This window comes from Ascaphus truei, chromosome 17 (assembly GCF_040206685.1).
Source record: "Ascaphus truei isolate aAscTru1 chromosome 17, aAscTru1.hap1, whole genome shotgun sequence".
Classification (NCBI taxonomy): domain Eukaryota; kingdom Metazoa; phylum Chordata; class Amphibia; order Anura; family Ascaphidae; genus Ascaphus; species Ascaphus truei.
In genome coordinates, this window is record NC_134499.1 from 25,912,211 (window position 1) to 25,936,629 (window position 24,419).

General features: G+C 41.5%; 1 protein-coding gene across 2 annotated transcripts in view; it reads right to left on the reverse strand.

Moving 5' to 3' along the window:
• Window positions 1-24,292, reverse strand: part of PDZRN3 (PDZ domain containing ring finger 3) — a 212,174-nt gene extending 187,882 nt beyond the window's left edge. Inside the window, exons 1-3 of one of the 2 annotated variants that reach the window (XM_075574336.1) lie at window positions 23,450-24,292; window positions 18,596-18,682; window positions 12,598-12,705 (exon numbers count right to left, since the gene is read on the reverse strand). In XM_075574336.1, coding sequence (XP_075430451.1) covers window positions 12,598-12,705; window positions 18,596-18,682; window positions 23,450-24,163 — 909 coding nt within the window. In that variant the 5' untranslated portion in view covers window positions 24,164-24,292. The remainder of the gene's footprint in view (window positions 1-12,597; window positions 12,706-18,595; window positions 18,683-23,449) is intronic. The other variant, XM_075574337.1, reaches the window with a different exon arrangement.
• Window positions 24,293-24,419: the final 127 nt, after the last annotated feature.

Here is a 24,419-nt window from a genome sequence, read left to right on the forward strand (position 1 = left end):
TCTCGTCTTTTCATCACTTTCGCTCTTTTGTCATCAGCCGCAAAGTCGAAGAAACAATTTTATAGCAGCACGACAAACAAAGCTATGTTTTCAGTCAACTGAGGATTTATCACAGATGTTGAACAAATTTGCTTTCCATTCATGATATCCCATATGAAAAAGCCCCCATCTCATACAGACAAAACAAGCAATGCGATTCCTCATACCCACACTCAAGAATCACCCGATGACAGGTCCCTGTTGGACCTGAAACGTTGAACTTTCGACTGTCCCTGAAATAAATTAGAATGTCTTCTACAAGACTGTTGAGCAGAGCTCTACTTTACCTTTTTCTGGGGGGTTTCTCAGTTTTTCACTTTGTTTACCTCTGTGAGACTTCTTTTCCCCATTTTCCCCCATGTTTTTTATGTTCCCACGGTTTTGTTGGATTTTGTTTTAAATATAACTTTAATAAAAAAGTTAATTTATATTTCATGCTTATTCAGCTATTAGCAAATAGTGTTGAAGCAACACCCCATAATCAAATGTCTATTTTCTTTCCAATTAAAACATATTTGGGTACTGGAAATATCAACATCACTCTTAACCCATTGCACATGCATTTCCTTGCATAGCCTTCCAGGCAATCTACCGATGCACATACAGTGGCGAAAAAACATTTGTGAACCCCTTAGGATTTTCACACCTAAAATGTTATTACATCTTAATCTAAGTCCTAAAAATAAAGATAATCCGATCACACAAAGGATACAAAAACATGATACTTTTCAACATTTATTTATCCACAAATTATTCAACATTCAATATCCATGTGTGAAAAAGTATGTGAACTTTTAGATTAGGTGGCACACCCTTGAGCAGCAATTACTTCAACTAAGCATTTCCTGTAACTGCTCGTCTGTCTCTCACATCGGTTTTGATGAATTTTGGCCCATTCCTCCCTACAGAACTACAACTCATGACCCACTTTCAGTTCAGCTTCAGCTCACGGATGGATGGCCCGACATTCTCCTCTAGAATCTTCTGATACAATGAAGAATTCATGGTTGTGTCAATGATGGAAAGATGTCCAGGTCCTGAGACAGCAAAGCAACCCCAAACCATCACACTCCCACCACCATGTTTGACAGTTAGGATGAGGTTCTTCTGTTCTAACGCAGTTTTTGGTTTTCGTCAAACATAACATTGAGGCCAAAAAGTCAGAACTTTGACTCATCTGTCCCGAAAACATTGTTCCAGAAGTCTTGTGGGTCATCTATGTGCTTTTTGGCGAACGTCAGATGGGCAGCAATGCTCTTTTTAGAGAGCAGTGGTTCCCTCTTTGCTATCCTTTCATGAACACCATTCTTGTTCAGTCTTTTTCTTATAGTTGAGTCATGAACATTCACATTAGCCAAGGTGAGAGTGGCCTGCAGATCCTTGGATGTTACTCTGGGGTTCTTTGTGACGTCCTGGATAATTTGCCAGTTTGTTCTTGGAGAGATTTTTGGTAGGACAACCACTCCTGGGTAGAGTGACTGTGGTCTTGAACTTTCCCCATTTGTAAACTAGAAATGAGATAGAGAGAGAACCCAAATATAGCACTCAAGTTCACCCTCTGGTGATTAATGTAATAATTAAAACATAATCTTTATTAATCTGCAACAAATAAAATAAAGGGTGTTAAAACAAACGACGACCTGAAGGTGTTCAGATCCCAATGCTGAAAGCCATATAGGCTCAGGATCCTAAATAATAGTGTGTATTAGGTCAATCCTGATGACACACTATACAACAGTCCTTGTAAGGATCTGTATAAGGAACGAATCGTACAGGGAGTACTCTAAGGTAAGTATTAAAAACTGCAAATCACTAGGGGCAGATAAATGCATAAACCAGATTATTTGTTGCAGATTAATAAAGATTATGTTTTAAGTATTACATTAATCACCAGAGTTTGAACTTGAGTGCTATATTTGGGTTCTCTCCCTATCTTATTTCTACCATTGCCTATACCCGAAAGCACCGTTCACCAATACTCACATTGTGGCAGTAGCAGGGGCTCCCTTATTGCTCTACCAGGGTTTCACTTACTTTTGCACCCTAACTATTAATCACTCATTGTTTGTCTAATTCATACATAATTTTATTTTAAAAGGCATGGAACTGGTTAATATAAACTCTATTGGATATTTAACAAAAGACTGGTTTTACTTCAAGAAGGTTATCATAAAAAAGCTATGGAATTTCCGTAATTATCATTGGGCGCCACAAACATTTTCTCGCCACTGTATATGGTTCCTCCTACTAAAACATGATCCGCCGTGCCACTCACCGAGCCAGTAATACCATGTGGTAAATAAAAAATGGGTAGAAAATATGTATTTGTTGTCAGGGTTGAAATGTTTCGATTTAAATAAAATAGGACAGGAAATACACTTCTGTTAAGCAGCCAAGATGTTTTAACGCTTATGTATACCAGGGGTATCCAGAGCACTCCGAAGACAGACAAAAGGACACAGTGTTACAGTAGTATCTAAAGCACAGAAGAAAGAATAGATCTATAGCGTGCAATAACTCCAACCAAAGAGGAAACCAAATCAAAATGTAAAAGAATGCAGGAAACATGTACAATCTTCTTCAATTGTCTCTGTGGCTGCACAGGGCATGGAAATAACACATCTCTGACATGTATTTTTTCCATCCATTTCTGTTAATAGTATGTAGAAATAAAAAAAATTCTTAAAGTCTCCTGAAAAGAAACTACTAATCACGTGATGACATCCCGGTCAGTGGGACCGTGTTATGGCTGGGGACGGTCTCTACCACAGCATCAACTGGATTGCTGATAGGTATCCCAGCTTGACAAGTACATTTCTCGCCATGCTCTGCTGCACATTCTCTCCAAGAAATGAGCCATCTGTGGATTCCTCATGTCTTCTCAAGTGGGCTAATTTGGCATTGTATCTCTTCCATGGGCTTCAGACTGATACAACAGCTGCCTGATTCAGATACATACTTCACACTCTGATATGCCCTGTCTGAGATGAGAAATGGCACCGCTACCCGATTCTACAGAGGGACCCCGCAGAAGACGGGTCAAGAACAGAGTCTTCAGAAGGGTAGCAGTAACCCAGCTGGGGTACGGCAAGTATACTAGGGATATATTCTTATAGTAAGGTGTATGAGGAGCCCTGTGGTAATGGCATTTGCTTTGCACGTGACAGGCGTCTGTTGGAGCCACTGCCACTTTAATGTCATTCTGGACAAGTCACCATATCAACACTTGTATTACCACTATAATTTATTTATAAGGCGCCAACATATTCCAGAGCGCAGTGCAATAGGGCTATGGAGTGGCGGATTTCCCATTAGGCCTGGGCCTAGGGCGGCAAAATTGCCACGCTCTCAGGCCTGATGCGAAGGCACTTACATGTGGCGGCCGCCCTCCTTGCTGCCGCCCCTCCTCCCGAATCACAGCGTCAGAGGACGTCGAGGACGTCTCGTTGCCATGGCAACGTGACACTGCACCGTTAAATGACATCATCACGTTGCGTTACCATGGCACCGTGCGACATCACATTGGTGACGTCTGCGACATCATTGGACGCTGTGATTCGGAAAGGAAAAGGAGGGCGGCAGCAAGGAGCCGGCGGCCATATGTAAGTGCCTAAGAGCGGCGGATCCTGAAATCCGCAGCTGGGGGTGTGAAAGAACTAATGATTTACTTAACAATACTGGTAGAGTATGCTTCAAATCTAGAAGATACTGTAAGACCTGTGGGGCACCGATTAATTGTACCTGCTACTATTGTACTGTGTAAAGCTCTTTAAATACTACATACTAAATGAAAAATAATTGTTTTTCTGGGCTGTTTTGAGAAGTTACTCTAAAACTTTCAAGATGGCGGTGTTGGCTGGAATCTTGGCTTGAGCGTTTCCAAGGCGATGTTAGTTGCAGCCATTAAACCTTTCCTGTTAGCTGTAGTAATTAAATCTTTCCTTGAAACGGATATTTAAAATGTTTAAAAAAAAGGGCTTGTACTGTACTGTACAAATGTGACATGGGGAGTTTCAGTGTAGCATATTTAATACAAAAAAATAATATTTGGAAGAGACCGTTACTTCGAATCCCTCAGTACTTGCAGGGGCCTGAATTAACTGCTATTACACAGCACGTCTCGAACGGAAAGGGTTAGAAAAAGAGCCCATAAAAAGTGGAAAGTCAGGCATAGCCGAGGACACAAGGAGCCATTGAAAAGGTGGCTGTCTCCTGGAATGAAACGTTCATAGCAAGAACATCTGCAAGTAAACATCAGTATAAGTAATTTACTGTGAAACTGTGAAAATATAAATACCACATGTTTGTCTTCAGACCCAAAAAGCTCAATCATCTTAACCCAGATCTGACCATTTGCAAACTAAATCAAGTGATTATTTCAGCTTCTTATTAAAAGAAAAAGTAACATTCAAACTCTGCTATAAAACAGTTAAAGTGATGTGTGTGTGTGTGTGTGTGTGTGTGTGTGTGTGTGTGTGTGTGTGTGTGTGTGTGTATATATATATATATATATATATATATATATATATATATATATATATATATATATATATATATATATATATATATATATATATATATATATATACTAAAAGGTTCCAGCTGCAAGATATTAAAACCTTTTTGTCTAATATATTATATCCCAATATATTTACTAGTAAAATAATTATAGTAATTGCAAATAAACCTCTGGACAGTTTCTCTCACAGGATGTTGTTAATTGTTACCCTGGGAAAATAAAGTAATTAGACAAAGTTTCAATAAATTAGCCTCACTATAACTGTTAGTACTATCACAAAATGTACTTGAAGTCTATTTTCATGGAGCAGAATCCACAAACAAAGGTTACGCACACAGGGCCTATTTGGACTCCATGCATTCTTGAAACCGGGTATTAGAGCTCAATCTGGCGTTAACTGCTATTGACTTGATGGAGTTCCAACACCGCTTATCAGAGCTTAGTTTATCTCCCCACTGGTGGCTTGAAAATGCCCATTGTGTGAGGTTTTTTGCTCCTTTGAGTTCAATGGGTTAAACCTTCAAAAACAAACATGCCAAAGCTTAGTTCTCATCAGGAAAGGCTCTTCGACATGCGACATGCGGCCTACAAACGACCTTGCACGGTCTGTCCGACTCATTTTAATGCAGTTGCTCAGGCAGTTAAGTTCATTTTTATTGATTTTTTTAAACAGAAACTCGCTACAAAAGAAGTTACGGTGATACAAATATAAAGTGCAGATGTCATACATTCTTACAAAGTGTTGCAGTATATCGTTACGTCTTTAGACGTATATATAACATGATGTTACTTTACACTTCTGACGCTTGAACTTGCAAGTTATTTCAAATGCGGCCATTTGGAACATTAGTTGAAGAGCACGGTTTTAGGGGTGGAACCAGGCGTGTAAACAAAAAAGAAGTATTGGAACATGCAGCACTTATCATCTGATACCTGACTCCAAAAGTCACCCACTACTCCTCCTCTTCCTCTCTCACTCCCTCTCCACCACCTCCCTACCTGACTTCGGCGGTCTGCGGTGAAACAGGACAGCAGAGAAGGATGACAGCAAGTGGCTGCAGGAGAAAAGGACAGAGGATGAGGACATCAGGCAGCAGGAGAAAAGAGGGCAGAGAATGGCAGGAGCAGAGGAAGATGGCGGTGGGAGAAGAGGACTGAGGATCGCAGGAGCAGAGCAAGATGACACAGGAGGATGGCCATGGAGGAGCTAGTTAGTGGCAGACACCAGAAATCAGTGAAGACTTTTGGGTCAGACTGCTGGGCAAGGCTCCTCCCCAGCGGTCTTCTTTTGTCATCCTGCTCCACTCCCGCGGTCCTCAGTTCTCTTCTCCTGACACCACCAGAAGTCCTTCTCCTCTGCCGCCCTACTCCACTCCTGCCATCCTCCTCCTCTCCCGCCACCACATGAAGTCCTCCTCCTCTGCTGCTTCCGCCGCCCCCCCAATATGTGCCGTCCTAGGCGACCACCTAAGTCGCTTAGTGGTAGCACCAGCCCTGTGTGGTACTGTAAGGGTTAACTCCCTTTGCAAGGATCAGGAGACTACACTGGTGTCTGATTTCATAACTGAGCTGGGAGGTGTGTAGAATGCACTCCTGATTGGCAACTTCCTGTCTCTTATCCCTGCTCAGAGACAGGGAGGAACTGTTTTTCCTCAGAGAGAAGGGAAGTGAAATTTCTCCCAACCAGGATGGACCCTGGTTGTTCTGGATCCTAGGACTGCAGGAAGCAGGCCTGCGGGGTCCAGCTGGGTGCTCCCACCCAGGATAAAGATTACTATAGACTGAATACAGCCTGCTCCCTGGAGCTGACATTCCTGGCTTGCAGAATGAGCTACATGGGGACCCTTTGAAGGAATCCCTGCCACATATTAAATAAGAACTAAAACGATACTGCTGTGCCTAAAGACTGTTTTGTTTTTATATAATAGGACAAGTTTTGGGGCTGGCAACCACCTTAGCTGGCAGCCCGTTAGATAGGGCTGAAGTAGTAAGTTAGTTTCCCTAAAGGGGATAGGTGTTTGTTTTATGATTTATGTTTTGCCTTAAAGGGGCTGAAGCCCAAATGCTTTAGTTGTTTTTGCGGAGAATAAAACCACTCATTATTATGGTTTACCTAGAAATGCATGTGTGGACTCGTATCTGACCTCGCCTACAGGCTGATCCGTCACAGACACGCATTAATATCTTCATCCCTCAATACAATACAATGTTGACCACTTCAACACTACTGATGTGGAAATGTTTCCCTACATGTAACACATTAGTATCGCAGACTAAAATGCTACAATATCAATTCAAACTCTTCAATTCTAATGAATTGAAGTACACTAAATGTCCCATCTGCAAGTCACACGATGCCAAAATAAAACCACACTGATCATAAATAGTTAAAAAAGAAAAACTAGTTGACATCAAACTGAATTCCCAGTTTTATAAATGATCCGTTTTTCGCTGTCACAGCATTCTCCAGCCAGACTGAAACCATCACCAGAAGTTCCACAATTTGAAACATCAGCGAGCTCCAAAAATCGTAAACTACAAAAATGTGCACTTCACCACTTCAAAGCTCACTCGTACTGCGACCATTGCTTTTATACATGGAAGAGCTCTTCCTTTTTCTAATCTAGGCAGCAAATGGACAGCCAGCAACCACAATTGCTTACCTTCAATTAACATTGGTTAACAACGCTGTCTTTGAACCCCTTCTCTGCCAGAGGGCCTGTGGTGCAACGCTTTCAGACCCCACTAGGGGTTAATTATATGGATCGTAGATGATAATTACTCACTTCATCCCTCCTCCCCATTAATGAATGCTCCTTATATTAAGATGTCTAAGATGGGTTTGCATCTTAACATCCTAACGCAGGGGTGGCCAACTCCGGTCCTCAAGGGCCAGGTTTGAAGGATATCCTAGCTTCAGCACAGGTGGCTCCATCCGTGGCTCGGGCCTTATGAATGAGCCACCTGTGCTGAAGCCAGGATATCCTTAAAACCTGAGCAGTTGGAGGCCCTTGAGGACTGGAATCGGCCACCCCTGTCTTTACACAATGTGCAACAATTTTCACCAGTAAGAACCCAATTTCACTGAGTTATCCAACGTGAAATTTAAATTGATCATGAATAAGCAATGTTGCAACCGACACGTTTTTCTATAGGGGATGAGTTTCTGGATGGTATCGCTTATTAAAAAAATAAATAAATGAAAAAGCACTCTACCCCCATCGAGTCTCTTAGGAATGTCTATATAACTGAACAATGAGCCGCCCTTTGATAAGGAAGGATGGCCGTTTTATTGTGCTACATGCCAACTTCACGTGATGCAGGGTGACTGCTCAACTAGGGAAGATGTTAAGCATGTCCCAAGTTTTAGATCCAGGGCTAATAAACCCGAGCGCTCTGTTTAAATATGCTGCAAGCAAATGTAAACATCTGGATAGAGTTTTCATTGTCCATGGCAGAATTGCTGGCATACCTGGGCCACTTGCAAAAGCATTCCGTACGATTTGGTTTTTCTTGGATCCGTTGCATCAATCCATGAATACGTGCAAAAAAAATAATAATGTCAAAACGCCCATAACATCTTTCAGTGCTGGAGATACTGTACGAATATTACATTGAAATAGGTTCATCCGAAAATTCAGCGGCTAAGTGTGATGGTACTAGGGGCCGACAGCACCACTGCGTTTTCTATTGACTCACACAATTCGATTCTCCATCAAAAAGACAAGGATATTTATTTTAGAGACAGTATAATCTATTTGGTATCATTATTTTTAAAGCACGATTCTAGACGCTTTTTCCCCAGTGTGCCAATGTAGAATTATATTACAAATCAGGCACAGTAATAGTACTTCCCCTTTTACAAGTCACCTTGACCGCTGAGAAAACGATATGTATTATATGTAAAATGATTGCGTTGTTCTCCATTTAGTGTTTTGAACAGCAGGCTATATACCAAGCATGTCCATGGCCCAGAGGATTACTGTATGGAATTCACTTTCCCTGTTCTCTGCTTACAATTAAAGTCTCCTCCAGTCCAGTTTGTTCTTTATTGACTGATAATACAGGAAGCAAAGTTAATTAGAATAGAACTTGTGGAGTTACGAGGAGTGGCTGATCAATTACAATATGTGTGATCTACAGCAATCAACAAGACACTGTATATGGTTTTTGTTTTTTCAATTAAGAGTGTTATGTTTTTATACAAACTACTTCATTGGAAGGTGACAGGAGGTAAAGATGGATTTTCTTAATTACTTTTAACACCTTTACCACTGTATGGGCTTGTATAGCTTTGGTGTGGCAAGTCCCTTAGGCATTACTAGTATTAATATTGAGAGAGAGAGTTTATTAGACGGTGTAATGTGTTTAACGCTTCCTTTTTAGTGAGCAGCGATGTTTGAAAGTGTTTATTCTCTGCTGCCATGGAGCTCATTTGAAGACTGTTCTCTTAACCCCTTTGCTGCGTGAACCCTGCACTGCACTACCCCCACTGCACTACCTCCACTGCATAGAACTACCCCCACTTCACTGTACTACCCAGAACTACCCCTACTGCACTACCCCAACTGCATAGAACTACCCTCACTGAACTGCACTAACCCCACTGCATAGCACTACCCCCACTGAATTGCATTCCCCCACTGCACTGCATTCCCCCGCTGCACTACCCATCACTGCACTGCCCCCACTACATAGAACTGCCCCCACTGCATAGAACTGCCCCCCACTGCATAGAACTGCCCCACTGCATTGCAGGGCCCTCAAGAAACAAAGGTGTTAAGCAGTGCATGCACTGAGCTGCAACATGGTCTTGCGCCTTCAATTAAGCTACAATCCTTCAGCCCCCACGTCATGGGGCCTGGCATTCCAGGGGTGCTTATTTTCTAGGGGAGAGCACGCCGAGAATGTAATCTGGCACGTAGGGTGATAGAAGAGGAGGAATATGGTGAATATAGTGAATAAGGTTGAAAATGAAGTGTCCACGGAGTTCAGCGTTTTGTTTAACTGAGTCACTGTTGGACAAAATCCCAATATTACACCGAAACTGCGATTCTTCACTGGGCGAGATTCTTATATTTGTAACCCGCCTTGCCCGGCATCCTAAAGAGATTACATCAAATGTCTCATTAATTGGCTTACTCATTCTCTACTACCTTCTCAGGATGCTGGATTCGCGCAGGCTGGGCGTTGGCTAACCCTCTATAGCCACAGTGACATATTTATTTTAGGCTGCAACGTGAATTTCATGTTGTACAAATTCTCTCCCAGTTGGGTAAACTTTTGATGATGGTGGATCACAATCAGAATTAGGCACGTGGTTTATACATGAGCATGTAAAAAGACCCTTGGAATTACATGAAGGAGTTGAATATACAGTAAATGAACCATTACACGTGACAATGGATAACAAAATAATATAACTTGGTCTTCTGTATTTCTTACAAGTGTCTCATGTATAATACATTATATTTAGACACCAAGTCCATGCCTACCACTGATGTTGGCCAAACACAAACTCCACTCAGGTTCCATGTAGCAACTTTGACTTATGACGAGGTTCTTCCCAGCTTCATGAGAATTCAGTGATTCACGTACAAACAAAAAGCAGGCGCATCGCTGTGGCCAGGATGAAGCAGCCATTTAAAACCTGACATGAATATGCATTTGATTGTTCTTTTTTGGGTATGGTTCAACGAGTACAAGGATGACACAGCTATTTGTTGTATATGTTTGCAAAACATATTTTTTGTCATAAGTAAAAGCTAGACGATTGGTATAAAAAAATAATAATAATCTATAGACAGATATCAAATGAATTATATCAAGTACTGTATATTAAAGATGCCCATATCACCGGCTGATAACGGCACACATTAGCATTTGCAACTGTTAGGAAAGTTTACATTATCTTGCTAGCCAAAGATATTGAACCCTAGCCTTACCGGTGTTGATCACTGGCCCAACTCCTCTCTTGCTGACCCCATGCAGGTCTGCATTATATTCCCATTACATGACTATAATTACAGTTATAAATAGGGGGAGGGGGATGGGGGGGGGGAGTATATTAGTATCTTGGAGCAGAGCTATTATTTCACCCACCAGATCCTGAATGGCATTTTTTGTCCAGCCCAAAACAAGCAGATGCGCATGGTTTTTGATGCCAAAAGAAGAAAATTAGCAACAGCTGGGATTTTGTTTTTGCTTTCTTGCAAAATCATATGTGAAAAAGCTGAATTTACATGACTTCCAGAAACTGGCTGTTTCGCAATAACCTTGGCAGCACTGGCTGCACAACCCGTCTTTAACAAAAGCTTCACAAAAAGATTTTTCTTTAAAAAACAAAAAATCTGTTCACATTTAAGCAATGACTCGGTAACCAAGGGAATGAGATGTTCAACAAAAATTCCCATATCCAAGCAATTGGATATTTGTATCCTTGATTCACCCCACTCCTCCCATCCCCACCTGAAAGAAACACATCAGGCCTAAAATGCAAGTTCTCACGAAACTCTGCGTCTTTGGGGGGACATCTCATGAAAATTGGCCCATCAACCTCAAAAACGGTCATAGCTCGGCCTCTAGCAAGGATAAGAGCCAAACAATGATTAAGAACATAAATTGAAACAAATTGATCAAATTGAAGCAGTTGTGAGATCACAAGGAAATCTTTGGCGCGAATGTGTGTTGAACTGCCTACCGCTTTCCTATTAAATCTCACATTTCATTCATTATTTGGAGGTGCACATTGGGTGACCTCTTCCACACAGGTTTCAAGGAAAAGCTCTTGGCTTATTTGGATCTGTCACCGGGGTCTTATCAGGAATCAGAATCGTTATAAAATCAGTGCCCAATTGTCCTTGTGTGGTGGAGGTTACACATTTTGTATCTGAAAAGAATGAATATAAAAATGTAAAGATTACAACAGCAGCATTTGAAAGAAATGCAGCCTCGTAGCCAAAGGGTATTTCCACATACAACAATCCATTTCAGCCCAGTATCAATAAGAGCGTCAGGATTAACCCGAATGCAATATGGCCCAAAGATAACTACTCGCATAAAAACGCTGTAATAATCTGATCAAATCACATTTCGCGTGGATCTATTAATGAACTGTTGCCATTCCATTCCCTTAGGATATATGCAAGATCTACATTTATTATAGATTAAAAGGGGCCGTCCGACCTATCACAAAAGTGAATTAAGGACAGGGGTTTGGCAAATTAGCTCATCACTAAAAGACATTACAGAGTCATTAACAGTGTTAGCGTAGCTCTGTTCTTCTGTTTACAAAGTAATTATGGTGCCATCCAGGGAGACATACTGTAAGTAGCAGAAAGGCCTGGTTATAATGTTCCTGACAAAATGCAATTTATATTCATTTTTCACAAGACAGAAATAAGTAAGGCAATTACTTTAACGGCGATTGAATCTTTCCGAGAAAGCGGATTACCCTGGTCAGTTTTTAATGTCCCATTTTTTCATTCCACCGCAATGTCAAACTGCCCTGTTAATTCACCCTCAGGTATATCATTATAATAACCCTCCACGGAAAATAATAAACCTATGAATTCACTTCTTAGACTATTTCCAATTGGTATTGTCCATTCTGCATTATATTAAGTGTTCCCTTGCTTTATGTTAACACTCTATATGAAACAAATGACAAGTCCTAGTATACAGAGTCCCAATGCACCTGTCTTTATATGCAGTGTACAAACTGACCTGCGAAACCCTGAGCTTCCCTCAATGTCACCCAAAGTCTCCTGACACTGAATGGGGTAAACTACTAACAGAATAGTAAAATGATCCTTGCTCCTCAGAAAGACCAGCCATGCAGCCTGTGCCCAGCCTGGTTCCTATATATAGAAAAGATATGCTGCAAGACATGAAGGTCAACGCTGAATTCACTCAAGCAGTTTTTGATGGACATTTCTTCCAGGAGGCATTAGACACATTCTGCGACTTCCCCTTGCCACAGGGGTCATGGACCGTTCATTCGTTTTGACATAGAACTCAGCCAGGCAATGTTCACATACCTCAATAATCCTGTCCTGGATTTGAAGTCCTCCTTCTTGGGCAGCAGGGCCACTGTCAACTATTTTAGACACAAAAATTCCTTCGCTGGATGGCCCATCCTGATTGTCCTACAAAAAATAATATATACATATATATGTATTTATAGGTAAAGATATAAAATATATATCTTTTTATAGATTTCTGACTTTACTATTGGTTTGTCTGTTCTTGGTATGGGGAGTTTTGTGCACTAATGCTGTTCAGTGTTTTGTCCGTTCGTGGCTCTACCCAGAATCCTTTGCATGCATTATGAGGTGTGCTGATTATTATGGTAAATGCTAGTAAACTTTCAAGTAGCACGTTCCTTACAGGTAACAACAGGGAGTTAATTACAGAATCGTTTCATAGTGGTTTAACTGTTTACATTGCGGTGACTAACACCATGAGACAAGCCAAGTTCTCTACAATAATGCCTAATGTGAAATATATCTGAAGCTGTTGGGTCTGTTTATTGCAACGTTCGAGTCCCAGGACATATCTGAAGATGTGATGTCCATGTACCTTTCCAGGTGACACATTTTAATCAAGCCATCAGTGCATTGTTTTAAACAACAAAGTAGACACTTTTACCGTTTCACTGCTGAAGGAGAACAGCGAAACATTGTTCTGCACACTAACCAGGTTAATATGTGATGTTATTAAAAAAACACAGTGAGGACAAAATCCCAGACTCGGTTACGGTCTGGGAAATACTCAAATACTCTAAACAATGACAATATTGCTGCATGGTCATAACACAGGGCATCCTGTACTGCAGGGGTTCTGCATTTAACATCCCCAACAGGTCTGGTTTTAAGGATATACGAGCTTCAGCACAGGTGGCACAATCAGTGGCTCAGTCTTCGACTGAGCCACTTGTGCTGAAGCTGGGATACCCTTAAAAACTGGCCTGTTGGGGGGTTGTTGAGGACTAGAGTGGAGCGCCACTGATGTAGTGGACTGCTAGTGGCTTCAATCCCTGTAGAACTCATTATTTAAGTTATTTTGTAACTGTCAAAATCATATCCATGCACATTATTCCAAACAATGTTGACACAATGAATCAAGTGAACCCAGCCATGGAGATGTCTCAGACCGTCCGCCTGCAGTTGTCTAGTCTTGAAACATCACTACATACCACTGAGCCAGCTATGACAATTATGTGCCGTGGAATCTATACTGTGCAGTTACTCCTAACGTGGTTATTGGCGTTTTTGCATACTACACCCAAACATTCCTACGGCAGCAGCAAAGTACCCTTTCCAACTAGGAAAGTCGGCTCTCCGGACAGAGCTGGGCTGTTCTACACCTGAAGTGGCCGATTTCTCTGTTTGACTTGTCTCACCTGCAATAAAGCAGGTTGCCAAATGTCCTACATGATTTACTCCCACTCTGGGACGTTTAACTCCTACCGGAAGAGGCCTGCAGTACACTGCAATTTTATATCAACAGGCATAAATGGATTTCTAGTCAAATACATTATATCCGTCATCATACATTAAAGCAAAATAAGTAGTGATTTTAGCACCTTGTTTTTTCAGTAAAAAAGAAAAAAAAAAATATATATATATATATATATATATATATATATATATATATATATATTACACACATACATACATATATTTATCACACATACATATATATATACACACACACACACACACACACAAGCCATTACACACCAATAGGTAAAAACAATTAGATAATCTATACATCAAGATCCCAAGCCAGCCCCTTCGACACTAAACTGACATTAAGTGAATCATATAATATGGCTTTTCTAGCATCAATTGGTACTTTGTATCAAGAAGATAGCAAACTGGACAGTGTTTTTAAAGAAGCAATCGAAGCGGCACTTTAAATATACATATATATAAAATACGGTGGAGATTTCTGGTTGCCTTTTTCACCCACCATAACTTAAAATGTATGTATGTATGTATGTATGTATGTATGTATGTATGTATGTATGTATGTATGTATGTATATATATATATATATATATATATATATATATATATATATATATATATATATATATATCACATGCTGTGCTTAAAAGCTGTGTGAACAGCAGAGCATTTGCTTATAAGGGTTCCATGTAAAAATTGATTTCAGGCAAAAGGTGACACATTGTGGGGACAATTTGCATGTCATTTCCCAGAATCCCTTGCTGCAGTGGACGCGTGATCCTGTTTATCAGGGTTCACTAAATGGCCGCCTTTCAGTTTCAATCAATCCTTCAGTCAGTGTAACTCAGCAGCTACAATGCATTCTTATATTACTAAGGTGACATCATCTACTGTTACAGTTTGCAGCTCAAACTGCTGGGAATATTGGCAACAAATTATCACAAACAGGAAAGTGTTACAAAGATCTTGCACTGCTGGGGAGGTGGGCTAACGCCTGCTATAGAAATCAAAGGATGCTCAGTATATTAGAACTAATTAAAAACGGCATTAAGAGTTGAAATAAAAATAATAATGGAGTAAAAAAAATAAGTATTATCTAATACTACAAAAGTGAGATTTTTTTTTAAAAGCACGTATAATATTGCATGGATTGCTCCTTTAAAATGCTTTAGGAGCAGTTACTTGAGTTGTCTGCTATCAACTATTTTTTGCGTGCCTTGCTGTCATTTCCTTTATTAAATAAATTGGCCACATCCAAGTCTGCCTAAGGCTGTGTCCATACAGCCGAAGACCACGCGCAGGCGTGCGCACGAGTGACATCATCCGCGTTAAGCGGCAGTGTTTTGTGGCCAAGGTAGATGCGCCATGGGTGGGGCGTGTCCAGGAGCGTGTCTGATGTCACAGAGCTGGTTCGGCCTCATTGGGCAAACCGCTCACGTGCCCTGCCCATCGCGCCGAGGAATCAGATTGAACGATTCCTCGTGCGCCCCCTCCTGCTGTCGCACGGTCTATGGGCGCAATCATTGCCTTAAGGCAATGTGATCGCGCACGCCTCCGCGCGGTCTTCGCCAGCATGGACGCCGTCTAAGAATAATGTAGTTAGCGCATGGAACTTCCAGAAGCATTCCTTACAGAGGGGAGAATATTACAGCGAACGCATGCGTTGCATGGCGTTAATACAGTGTGGAAGACGCACTATACTCTACACACACATGGCTCAGCAACTTATTGGTTAAACTGTCCCTCATCTAGCTAATGGCGAATTGTCTGAAAATCATTAACACTTCACGTTAGTTGATAACTGGCGTGTACGGTAAACATTAAAAGAGCAGGGAATGGACACAATTACACTCATCATAACGGGTGCACGGTTAACGCCATACACCTTCTGCAGGATGAAATCGTACACACTGTGAAATGAGCACCTTCATATCCCAGAGCACACATGAAGGAAACAGTCCCCCATACAAAACAGAGATAACAATATCGATGTACAGTAACCACTGCAGTTAAAGGCAATCCCTTAATATTATACTATGGCAGGGGGTAGCCAACTCCAGTCCTCAAAAGCTACCAACGGGTCAGGTTTTCAGGGTATCCCCGCTTCAGCGCAGGTGTGCAGTCAGAGACTGAGCCATTGATAGAGCCACCTGTGCTGAAGCAGGGATATTCGGAAAACCTGAGCTGTTGGTAGCTGTTGAGGACTGGAGTTGGCTACCCCTGTCCTAGCCAGCTATGTAGGCATTGAGTCTTCTGAACAGTCCCACAGCCCTTATTGGCATATATCTGCATTGGAGTATGAGCTGTTCCTACACAGTAATTCCTTTGTTCACTTAAAGCCGCAATCCCCCCCCCCCCACCCTCCACCCCCTTTTATTTACAGGATGGGATCCGTGGGGGTCCCCAGGAAAATAACCGCGCGATTCTCAGATAGAGGAGCTCCACAATGTACCAGATACTTACTAGGGACGTTTCTGGTATGATTCCATGGTTTTAAAGGGGATTTAAATGGGCGTCCAATAGGAAGCCGCAACAGATGATATAGCGGCTTCCTATTGGCCAGAGATTTTGTCGCCATTTTGCTTCCCCTGGATGGAGATTTAAACCCGGCAACTGCAATGGTAAGTATCTTGGGAAAAGGGGGGCAGGGGGGGGGGGAGGTCTCCTGAGCTGAAAATAGCACAGTTCAAATCCAGGGGACCCTCCAAATTCCCATCCTGTAAAGTTAATGGGGGGCACAAGTAGGTGGGATTGCTGATTTAACATAATATCAGTAGCCGCAGTGTGAAAATAACAATTATAAGGAGCTGATTCTAGATCCACCAAAGGGGACAAATCGGGAGGTTTTTGGCTGAATTCACTATTGACGTCACATATAGAATCAGCCCTTAAAGGTTCAGTGATCTCCTTAGCAGTTGTTAGAAAAGACCAACAATGGTGGCCATTTTAAGAATCCCCGTAATAAAATGTTGTTCTTTTTTTTCGATCAACAATTTATCCAAAATTGAAAAGCCTGGAGGATTTCCTAATGGAACATGCACCCAAGAATAGAAATTGAAAACAAATTCAGCATAAGCCAACAGCCAACTTGGTATCTTTAATGAGTACAATGACTAAATAATGGTAAATGAGAGTAAAATTAGAATATAATTTTAAAGCAACAGTTCCACTGAGCAAAGTAAAATAAACGAGCAAACCAATTAGAGGTGTGCATTAAATCCATTACATTAATTAAATCCACACCTTTTGCACCATTTCATTTTTAGAATTCCAAGTATGATTTCACGCATATTCAAATGCTGGTTGCATAACAAATATTCTTCACAGCCCCCTGACCCCCAGGAAGAAGCCAATGCCTGGAAATTGTATAATTTTGCAACCACTGGAAGATATATAAAGTAACTCAGACATTACACAGCAGCTGTGATGTGTGATGTGCATGTTACTATCCATTATTCTTCAAAATAACTATTTAAGGTTTTCACAATAAAGATATAGATAGATACAGAGTGAACGATAGAATGTATATTAATATATATTAATATAGATATACAGGCAGTCCTCGTTTTACAACGCTTCGCTTTACAACGAATGGCTTATCCAACGCTCTTACAACGCTTTGCAAAGTTGTTTATGTGTATATAATATATATATATTATACTATATTATACTACATAATATATTATATTTTTATATTATATTATATATTATGTTATATTATATATATAATACAGTATGTACACTATATAATTTATGTGTGTGCTGCATATCTTATTGTCTACGTAAAATATTTTGTGTATTTTAGCATTAAAAATGCCTTCAGGAACGGAACCTTTCATTTAAACAGTGTTCCTATGGGAAAACGTGTTTCGCTTAACAACGTTTCGCTATCCAACGCCATTTTGAGTAACGCATTGTGTCGGGGAACTGAGGACTGCCTGTATGTATATACATAAACACACATGTATCATTCTGATAATGTATATATATATATACACAGACACACACATTATATGTATATACAGATGAAGCAGAAGCTAACGCTCACGTTAACGCTAGTGCGTTATATTAACAGTAGCGCTATATATATATATATATATATATATATATATATATATATATATATATATGTGTGTGTATGTATATATATATATACACACATACACACACACACACACGTTATTACCACTGTTAACGTGAAATAATGCACAAAATAATTTGTGCAATATTTCCTGAGCCACTGTTTTCAATAGCGCTACTGTTAAAATAACGCACTAGCGTTAACGTGAGCGGTAGCTTCTGTATATACATATAATGTGTGTGTGTGTGTATATATATACATATATATATATATTTACAGTAATACAGAACAGTTGGTCAAAGATACACTAGTTAACATATCTTTACATGCAAATTTCCCAGGATTACTCAGGCCCTTCCTCAGGCATGAAACGTAGACACACAGTCTCCCACAGAGGCAATTGTGCCCTTGGTTACTTTAGTTTCAAACATTCACCCCCATACTCAACAGGAAAAGGAAAACACATTTTAACAATTAACATACCACACACGAGCGGCCACCAATAATATTAAATCCCAAGGATCCAGATTCCCGGTGGAGAACAAGAGTCAGTGCTTTCGTTTCTTCTCCCTATAATGGACAGGTAAAAGAATTCAACATGACTGTACATTGCACAAAAAAGCTTATGTACGCTCAGTTGGATTTTCTTAAGCGCAGAGTAAACACGTATTTACCACGAGCAAACATCCAGACCAAGAGAAGCTCTTCCTAAGCAGGGCTTCTATCCTATCTCTGCCTCCCAATAACAAGATGTAGGGTCACAGAAGAGGAATGTTTGTGGTTTATGGGTTATAGCAGAATCCCTGCAATCCACAGCAGAAGAGACACGAATATATTACCCAGCATAAGCAAAAACAAAGGCACGTTATAAAAACTTGGCACAAATCAGTACGTTGACAAGAAAAGAAAAAAACAATTTCCCCCCAAAAATACATTCCTTTCTGTAATTAGCTGCAGCTGATTTGGGCCCACTTGGGGAAATCAGCACACGTTTAATATTTAGTGTTGGTAAAAAAATTGTTTTGAACCCCTTCACTGTCAGAGGGGATGGCAACGCTCAAGCAAGCTCTGTGTTAAATGTGTAACAGACCTGCCCAGCACGTAAAGGGTTATGTACAAAAATATCCTATGCTCATCTGGTGCAAAGCAAAGAATGAGTAAATACTTCTCCCCCAGTGTGTCCACAGCAAGCCTGAGCTTACAATATGTGCTGAACCCACAGCTGCCAGGCAAAAAAAAAGTGCTCACACAGACTTAGCAAAATACTACTTTGGCACAAACAAGCAGTCCTGCAGAATTAGCGTTTTTCGGCAGAGGGGTGAAAATATGGGGCATGGGCGATGCTTTGGACTTTGATTTAACAAAATGCGTGGTTCCTCTAATTTACAGTGTTAGGCTTTCACAATAAAGTTGCAGGCATAGCAAGGGGTCTGATCTAAAAAAAAAAATAGGGTGAGCTTTGTCAGTTAAGTTATGGGGAGTACAAAAAAAAGGTGACAAAGACCCTCTCAATTCTGCCAGGTACAGAAAAAGAAAAGGAGGTCATGGGTGTATTTACATGTCTTCAACAGGTCCCTGAAACCTGCTAGCAGCTTGAAAACGCAGAACTGACCAATAGCACAGCACGACTGTCTCTGAGTGGGGTTTCTGATTCTGCACTTTTTCGTAACCCTGGCTTTGCTATACATGCTGTGCATTTCAGCTGTAGTGAAACATCCATGTGTAGCCACACTTAGTGTGCTGATTTGCATGTCATTACCCAGAATGCTTTTCTGCTGCTTATCCACTGTATGATGTGACAATGGGGTGAAGCAGGTTTTGGGGGATCTGTGGATGACATGCAAAGCAAGGATTAGGGCCATAGCAGAAGCTTCATTGCAGGTTATTAGAAAATGACCATCCAAAGCCACATAGATCACTTTTCAATGGGATTTATAAATTGGTTCAATACAAGATATCACAGCTTGAAAAAAAGCCCTGATTTTTTGGAATGCTTGCAGCCCCTGAACTTCCATTCTGCAGAAATAATCTGGGTGACAAACGAGGTATTTTCTGACCGCCAGTATTTGCGGCTACAAAAGATCTGAGGGGGCAGAATTCCCATGCACATCGACCTGCCGGCAAAAGGGTTAAGACTTTGAGGGTTCGAGCATCAAACATGACAAAATATTTCAACCCCCAGTGGGGAAAACATGAGTTTCTATTTCCCAAAGTCTCCTGTCTGCAAGATCAGGACAAAATCCGGTGCAGAATAATTCCACCAGCGTTAGATAAAAAAAGAAAAAACGCTTCTTTCAAAGGGATTCACTTTGTTGGAGAAATCCGCCGCAGGCTGGAGACTTTGAGAAATAGGCCACGTGGAGTCACATTTTTCCAGGGTTGTTTGGCTAAACTGAGACACTCGCAGGCCCTGAACCAGCGTCTTGCTTGGCAAACCCCTAGAATAAATGATGAAGTGGGGGAGAGGGGCGTAGTTACAATGTCATGTGTCGGATCCCAGTTGGACCGAGATGCTAATGGAAAACACTGAACTCTGCCCACCTTAGAATAACTGCTCCAAAAAAATAAGAAATGATGGGGTTGGCACAAGTGTGTCGCACACAGAGCAGTTTTTCTTCCCTTAAAAATGAACAAATGCTGCAGTGTATAATAATACAGAATATATTTATACCAAGGGTAGCCAAGTCCAGTCCTCAAGGGCTACCAACAGGTCAGTTTTTTCAGGATATCACTGCTTCAGCACAGGTGGTTGTGTCATTCAACTGAGCCAGCTGTGCAGAAGCAGTGATATCCTGAAAACCTGACCTGTTGGTAGCCCTTGAGGGCTGGACTTGGCCACCCCTGATTATTACTGTACATTCTAGCCCCTAAAAGCTGCCAAGTGATAATAAACTAAAACTAAATTTAAAATGTCGCCCAGTTAACAGTAGATGAGTCTACAATGCATTCTCTGACAGTGAAGGGGTTAAATCGGACACTATTAAAGAGACCACTGATAAGATATTTAATGGTGATGGTGGTACCCCAGCTGACCTCTATCCCACAATATTAACTCTCAGGACATCTTCCATAATAAAAGTGGATTTGCTGAGAACACCAAGTGACAGTGGGTGCCTGCAGTGGGTTATCCATGTGGTCGTTACCATGTAAGACCTCTTGCAATTTTTTATGAGACACAATTGCATAAAACAGTGGACAGGCATACTCAGTATGGTTATATAACGCAGGTCGTGTTGACGTCCTGCATGTGAACTGCTGCTTTTAACCTCTTTGCTGTCAGAAGGGCTGTAAAAAAAAAAAAAAACACTGCAAGGAGGCTGGGTTACAGCAGGATAAGTGTTACTTGCATCACTCGGAGTGTTAAAAATCTCTTTCTGACCAGCAACAAAAGCACACAGAAACCAAAAAAGGGAGTTACTTTCTTTTTCTGCCCCCCAAAAATTAGTATTTCGTAATTCTCGTAAGAAAATATAACACATATCATTATTAATATTATTATTATACATATATAATGACATATGAAGCAACACCATTACTTCTTTGTGTAGAAATTGTCGTTTTTGCAGCCTGGTGAATTTAGAAAATAAACCCCCCTTCCACCCCTATGAGGCTTACAAAGGGTAACAGCAATAAAGGATTTTTTTTTTTTTAATTGAGCAGATAAGGCTCCTGCTCTTCTCTGTCAGGGGAGAGGTTTGAATTCCCCTTGTATTTTGTGTTGTTATTATAAGTAGACTCTCTGACACTTCTTTATAAAGCAGACCAAGCCTCCTCAGAGCAGCTAAAGGAACTAGCTGTAAATATTTGTTCTCTGCCCAGACCCCACCAGCTGGCTGAGCCTGCAGCTGACAGACATGTCTCTAGGCAAGTGAGAAAATGTGTTTTAAAATAATCCTGGCCACTTAACCAAACCCTCCAAATGAAGTTATGGGGGAAAGTAACATTATTATGTAATAAAATACTCATTTATCTGAGTAGTCCACAAGAACTCTCATACGTTGAAACAAATAACACTTTTATATGAAAATAAAAAATATCACATTTAAAAGGCAGAGTTAAAACTGGAGTTTTGAGAGTAAAATATTTTGTGTGCATTGCAAAGAAGCCTTAGTACTTCACTGGGTTGGAACATGAATAAATATTAGACACAGATATGGAAGCAATAAAAAGAGATGTGGATTTTTTTTAGGATACTATATGATATTTGTATGATCATTAGTATCACTGTGGGTAACAGTGGGTATCACTCTTTGCAACACAATGTAGGCACCTTCATTCTGCCCCAAAGTTTACATCGATTTACCCATACTTGTCATTTATGATACAACACTATTATTCTCCAAGTTCTGCTTCTAACTTGGAAAACTATTAGGTTAACCCCTTCACTGCTAGATGTAGAAAACGCTCTTGGCCAGATGTAACATCTGGGATTTTCGTAAAGTTTTTTTTTTTTCTAAAGATGATTCCCCCCCCCCCCACCCTTGATTTTGACAATTTTAGTTTCTGTTCAAGAAATAGAAATAGCCATTCCTTGGGGGCAGAGAGAAGAATGTGGCCCTATAAGAATGTGGCCCTATCTTATCTACACTTCTTAGTGTGATGTGACAGTGTTGCTTTGTAACAAGTTTTACATTAACCTCATCCCTCCTGGAGGTGCAAGACTCATGAAGTTTAAAGACACATTGAGACAATACAGCTGTGAAGCAGAACTTGAAAATGACTTGGAATAACCCCTTTACTGTGAGAGGGACAAGACTCCATGCAGTGACAGTATGCTTTGGGTCAGTACCGGGCAGGGATTAACGCCAGAAGGGGTACACAGTTCATGGTTCAGTGGTTGGTGCCAAGTATAGGGCATTATTTATAGGATATTATGTAAGGAGCGATAGAGGGGTGTGTTGGGTAAAGAAGAAACAACACGGGTCTGTGTAGGGTTCTCATGGACAGCACACCCTCCTCTGGACTTTGGATCAGCACTCACATGGTTAATGCCTTCCCTTCTGAATGGACAGCTCTTTGTCCTTAAATGGGACAGTATTTGGGGGGGATCGAAACGTTGTATTAACCCATTCACCCCTCAGTCAAACTTCATATCATATTGGCTGTGGACCTCAGGTGGATGTAAAGTTAACTCTTTCCCTCTCGGAGAGCAAGAGCTATAGAGTCCCTAGCTCCTCCCTCCTCAGACAGCATTACTTTGCATAAGAACCTGAAATGCACTTTGAGAATAAGTCCTTACCTGCTGGAAGGGCAAACTGAAGGTCACAGGATTCCAGGCTCAGGCTGAAAACACCCACAGATCTGTGGTTAACCCCTTCAGGCTGCCTTTTTCCTTACCTTGCAAGGAGAAGCCACAGTCTTGGTGAGGGAGTCCAGCCGGGCACTGTACTCCGTGAACTTCTTCTGGTACCTGAGTGCAGTCATCTGCAGCTCACTCTGCACAGCAGAGAGCTGGGACATCAAGGACTTCTCCCTCTTGTTGGACCTCACAGCCCTCTTCTTGAGCTCAGTCTCCAGCCCGGAGATCTTGGTCTGCAGGACGCCGCTCTGCGCCTTCACCGCCTTCAAGCAACTATGGTCACCCAACTTCAGCTCCTTGAAGGTCAACATGAGCCCGCAGCCCTTCTGGCAAATCCCCGCCGCCCGGTGATCGCAGGACTCCCTCATGTGCCCATCCATGTCCTTGAGGTTGAGCACCTCACTGCACCCCTTGTTCCTACACTTTGCTGGGGAGTAGTCACACATCTCTGCGTGCTCCCCTAAATTCTGGAGCTTCACCACTTTGTCGCAGCCCCTGGAGTGGTTGTCACACTTGATGTCCAGCTTGAGGATCAGGCTCTTCAGGGGCAGCACGTGGTTGAGCTCCTTGGCAGAGATCCGTTGGCATTTCACTGGGCAGCTGCCCTGCTGCACCACCCAGGGCAGGACGCACCCTGCGCAGAAGACATGCCCGCAGGGGGTAGTCAGGGGGTCTTCCAGCACCCTGTTGCACAGGTTGCATTTGAAATCCGGGTCCACCTCTCCGCTGAAGCGATCTAGTTCAAAGCCCATGTTGGTTGCCCCCTTGGAGTAGCTGTAGAGGCTCCTTGCTGGGCATTGGCAGCTCCCAGACTGGCTGGCTGCAGGCTGTCTACTGATTCACAGCAGAGCCTATGGGGGGATCCTCTACCGTATGTACTGGAGGCAGGGCGCACTGGGCGAAAGTGCTTCCAGGGAGGAGTGGCCTGGTGTAAAGACCACAGGGCACATGTTTGTATCAAGGCAAAAAAAAAAGTGGTGTCATTCTGGTGGGGCAAAAAGTGGTGTC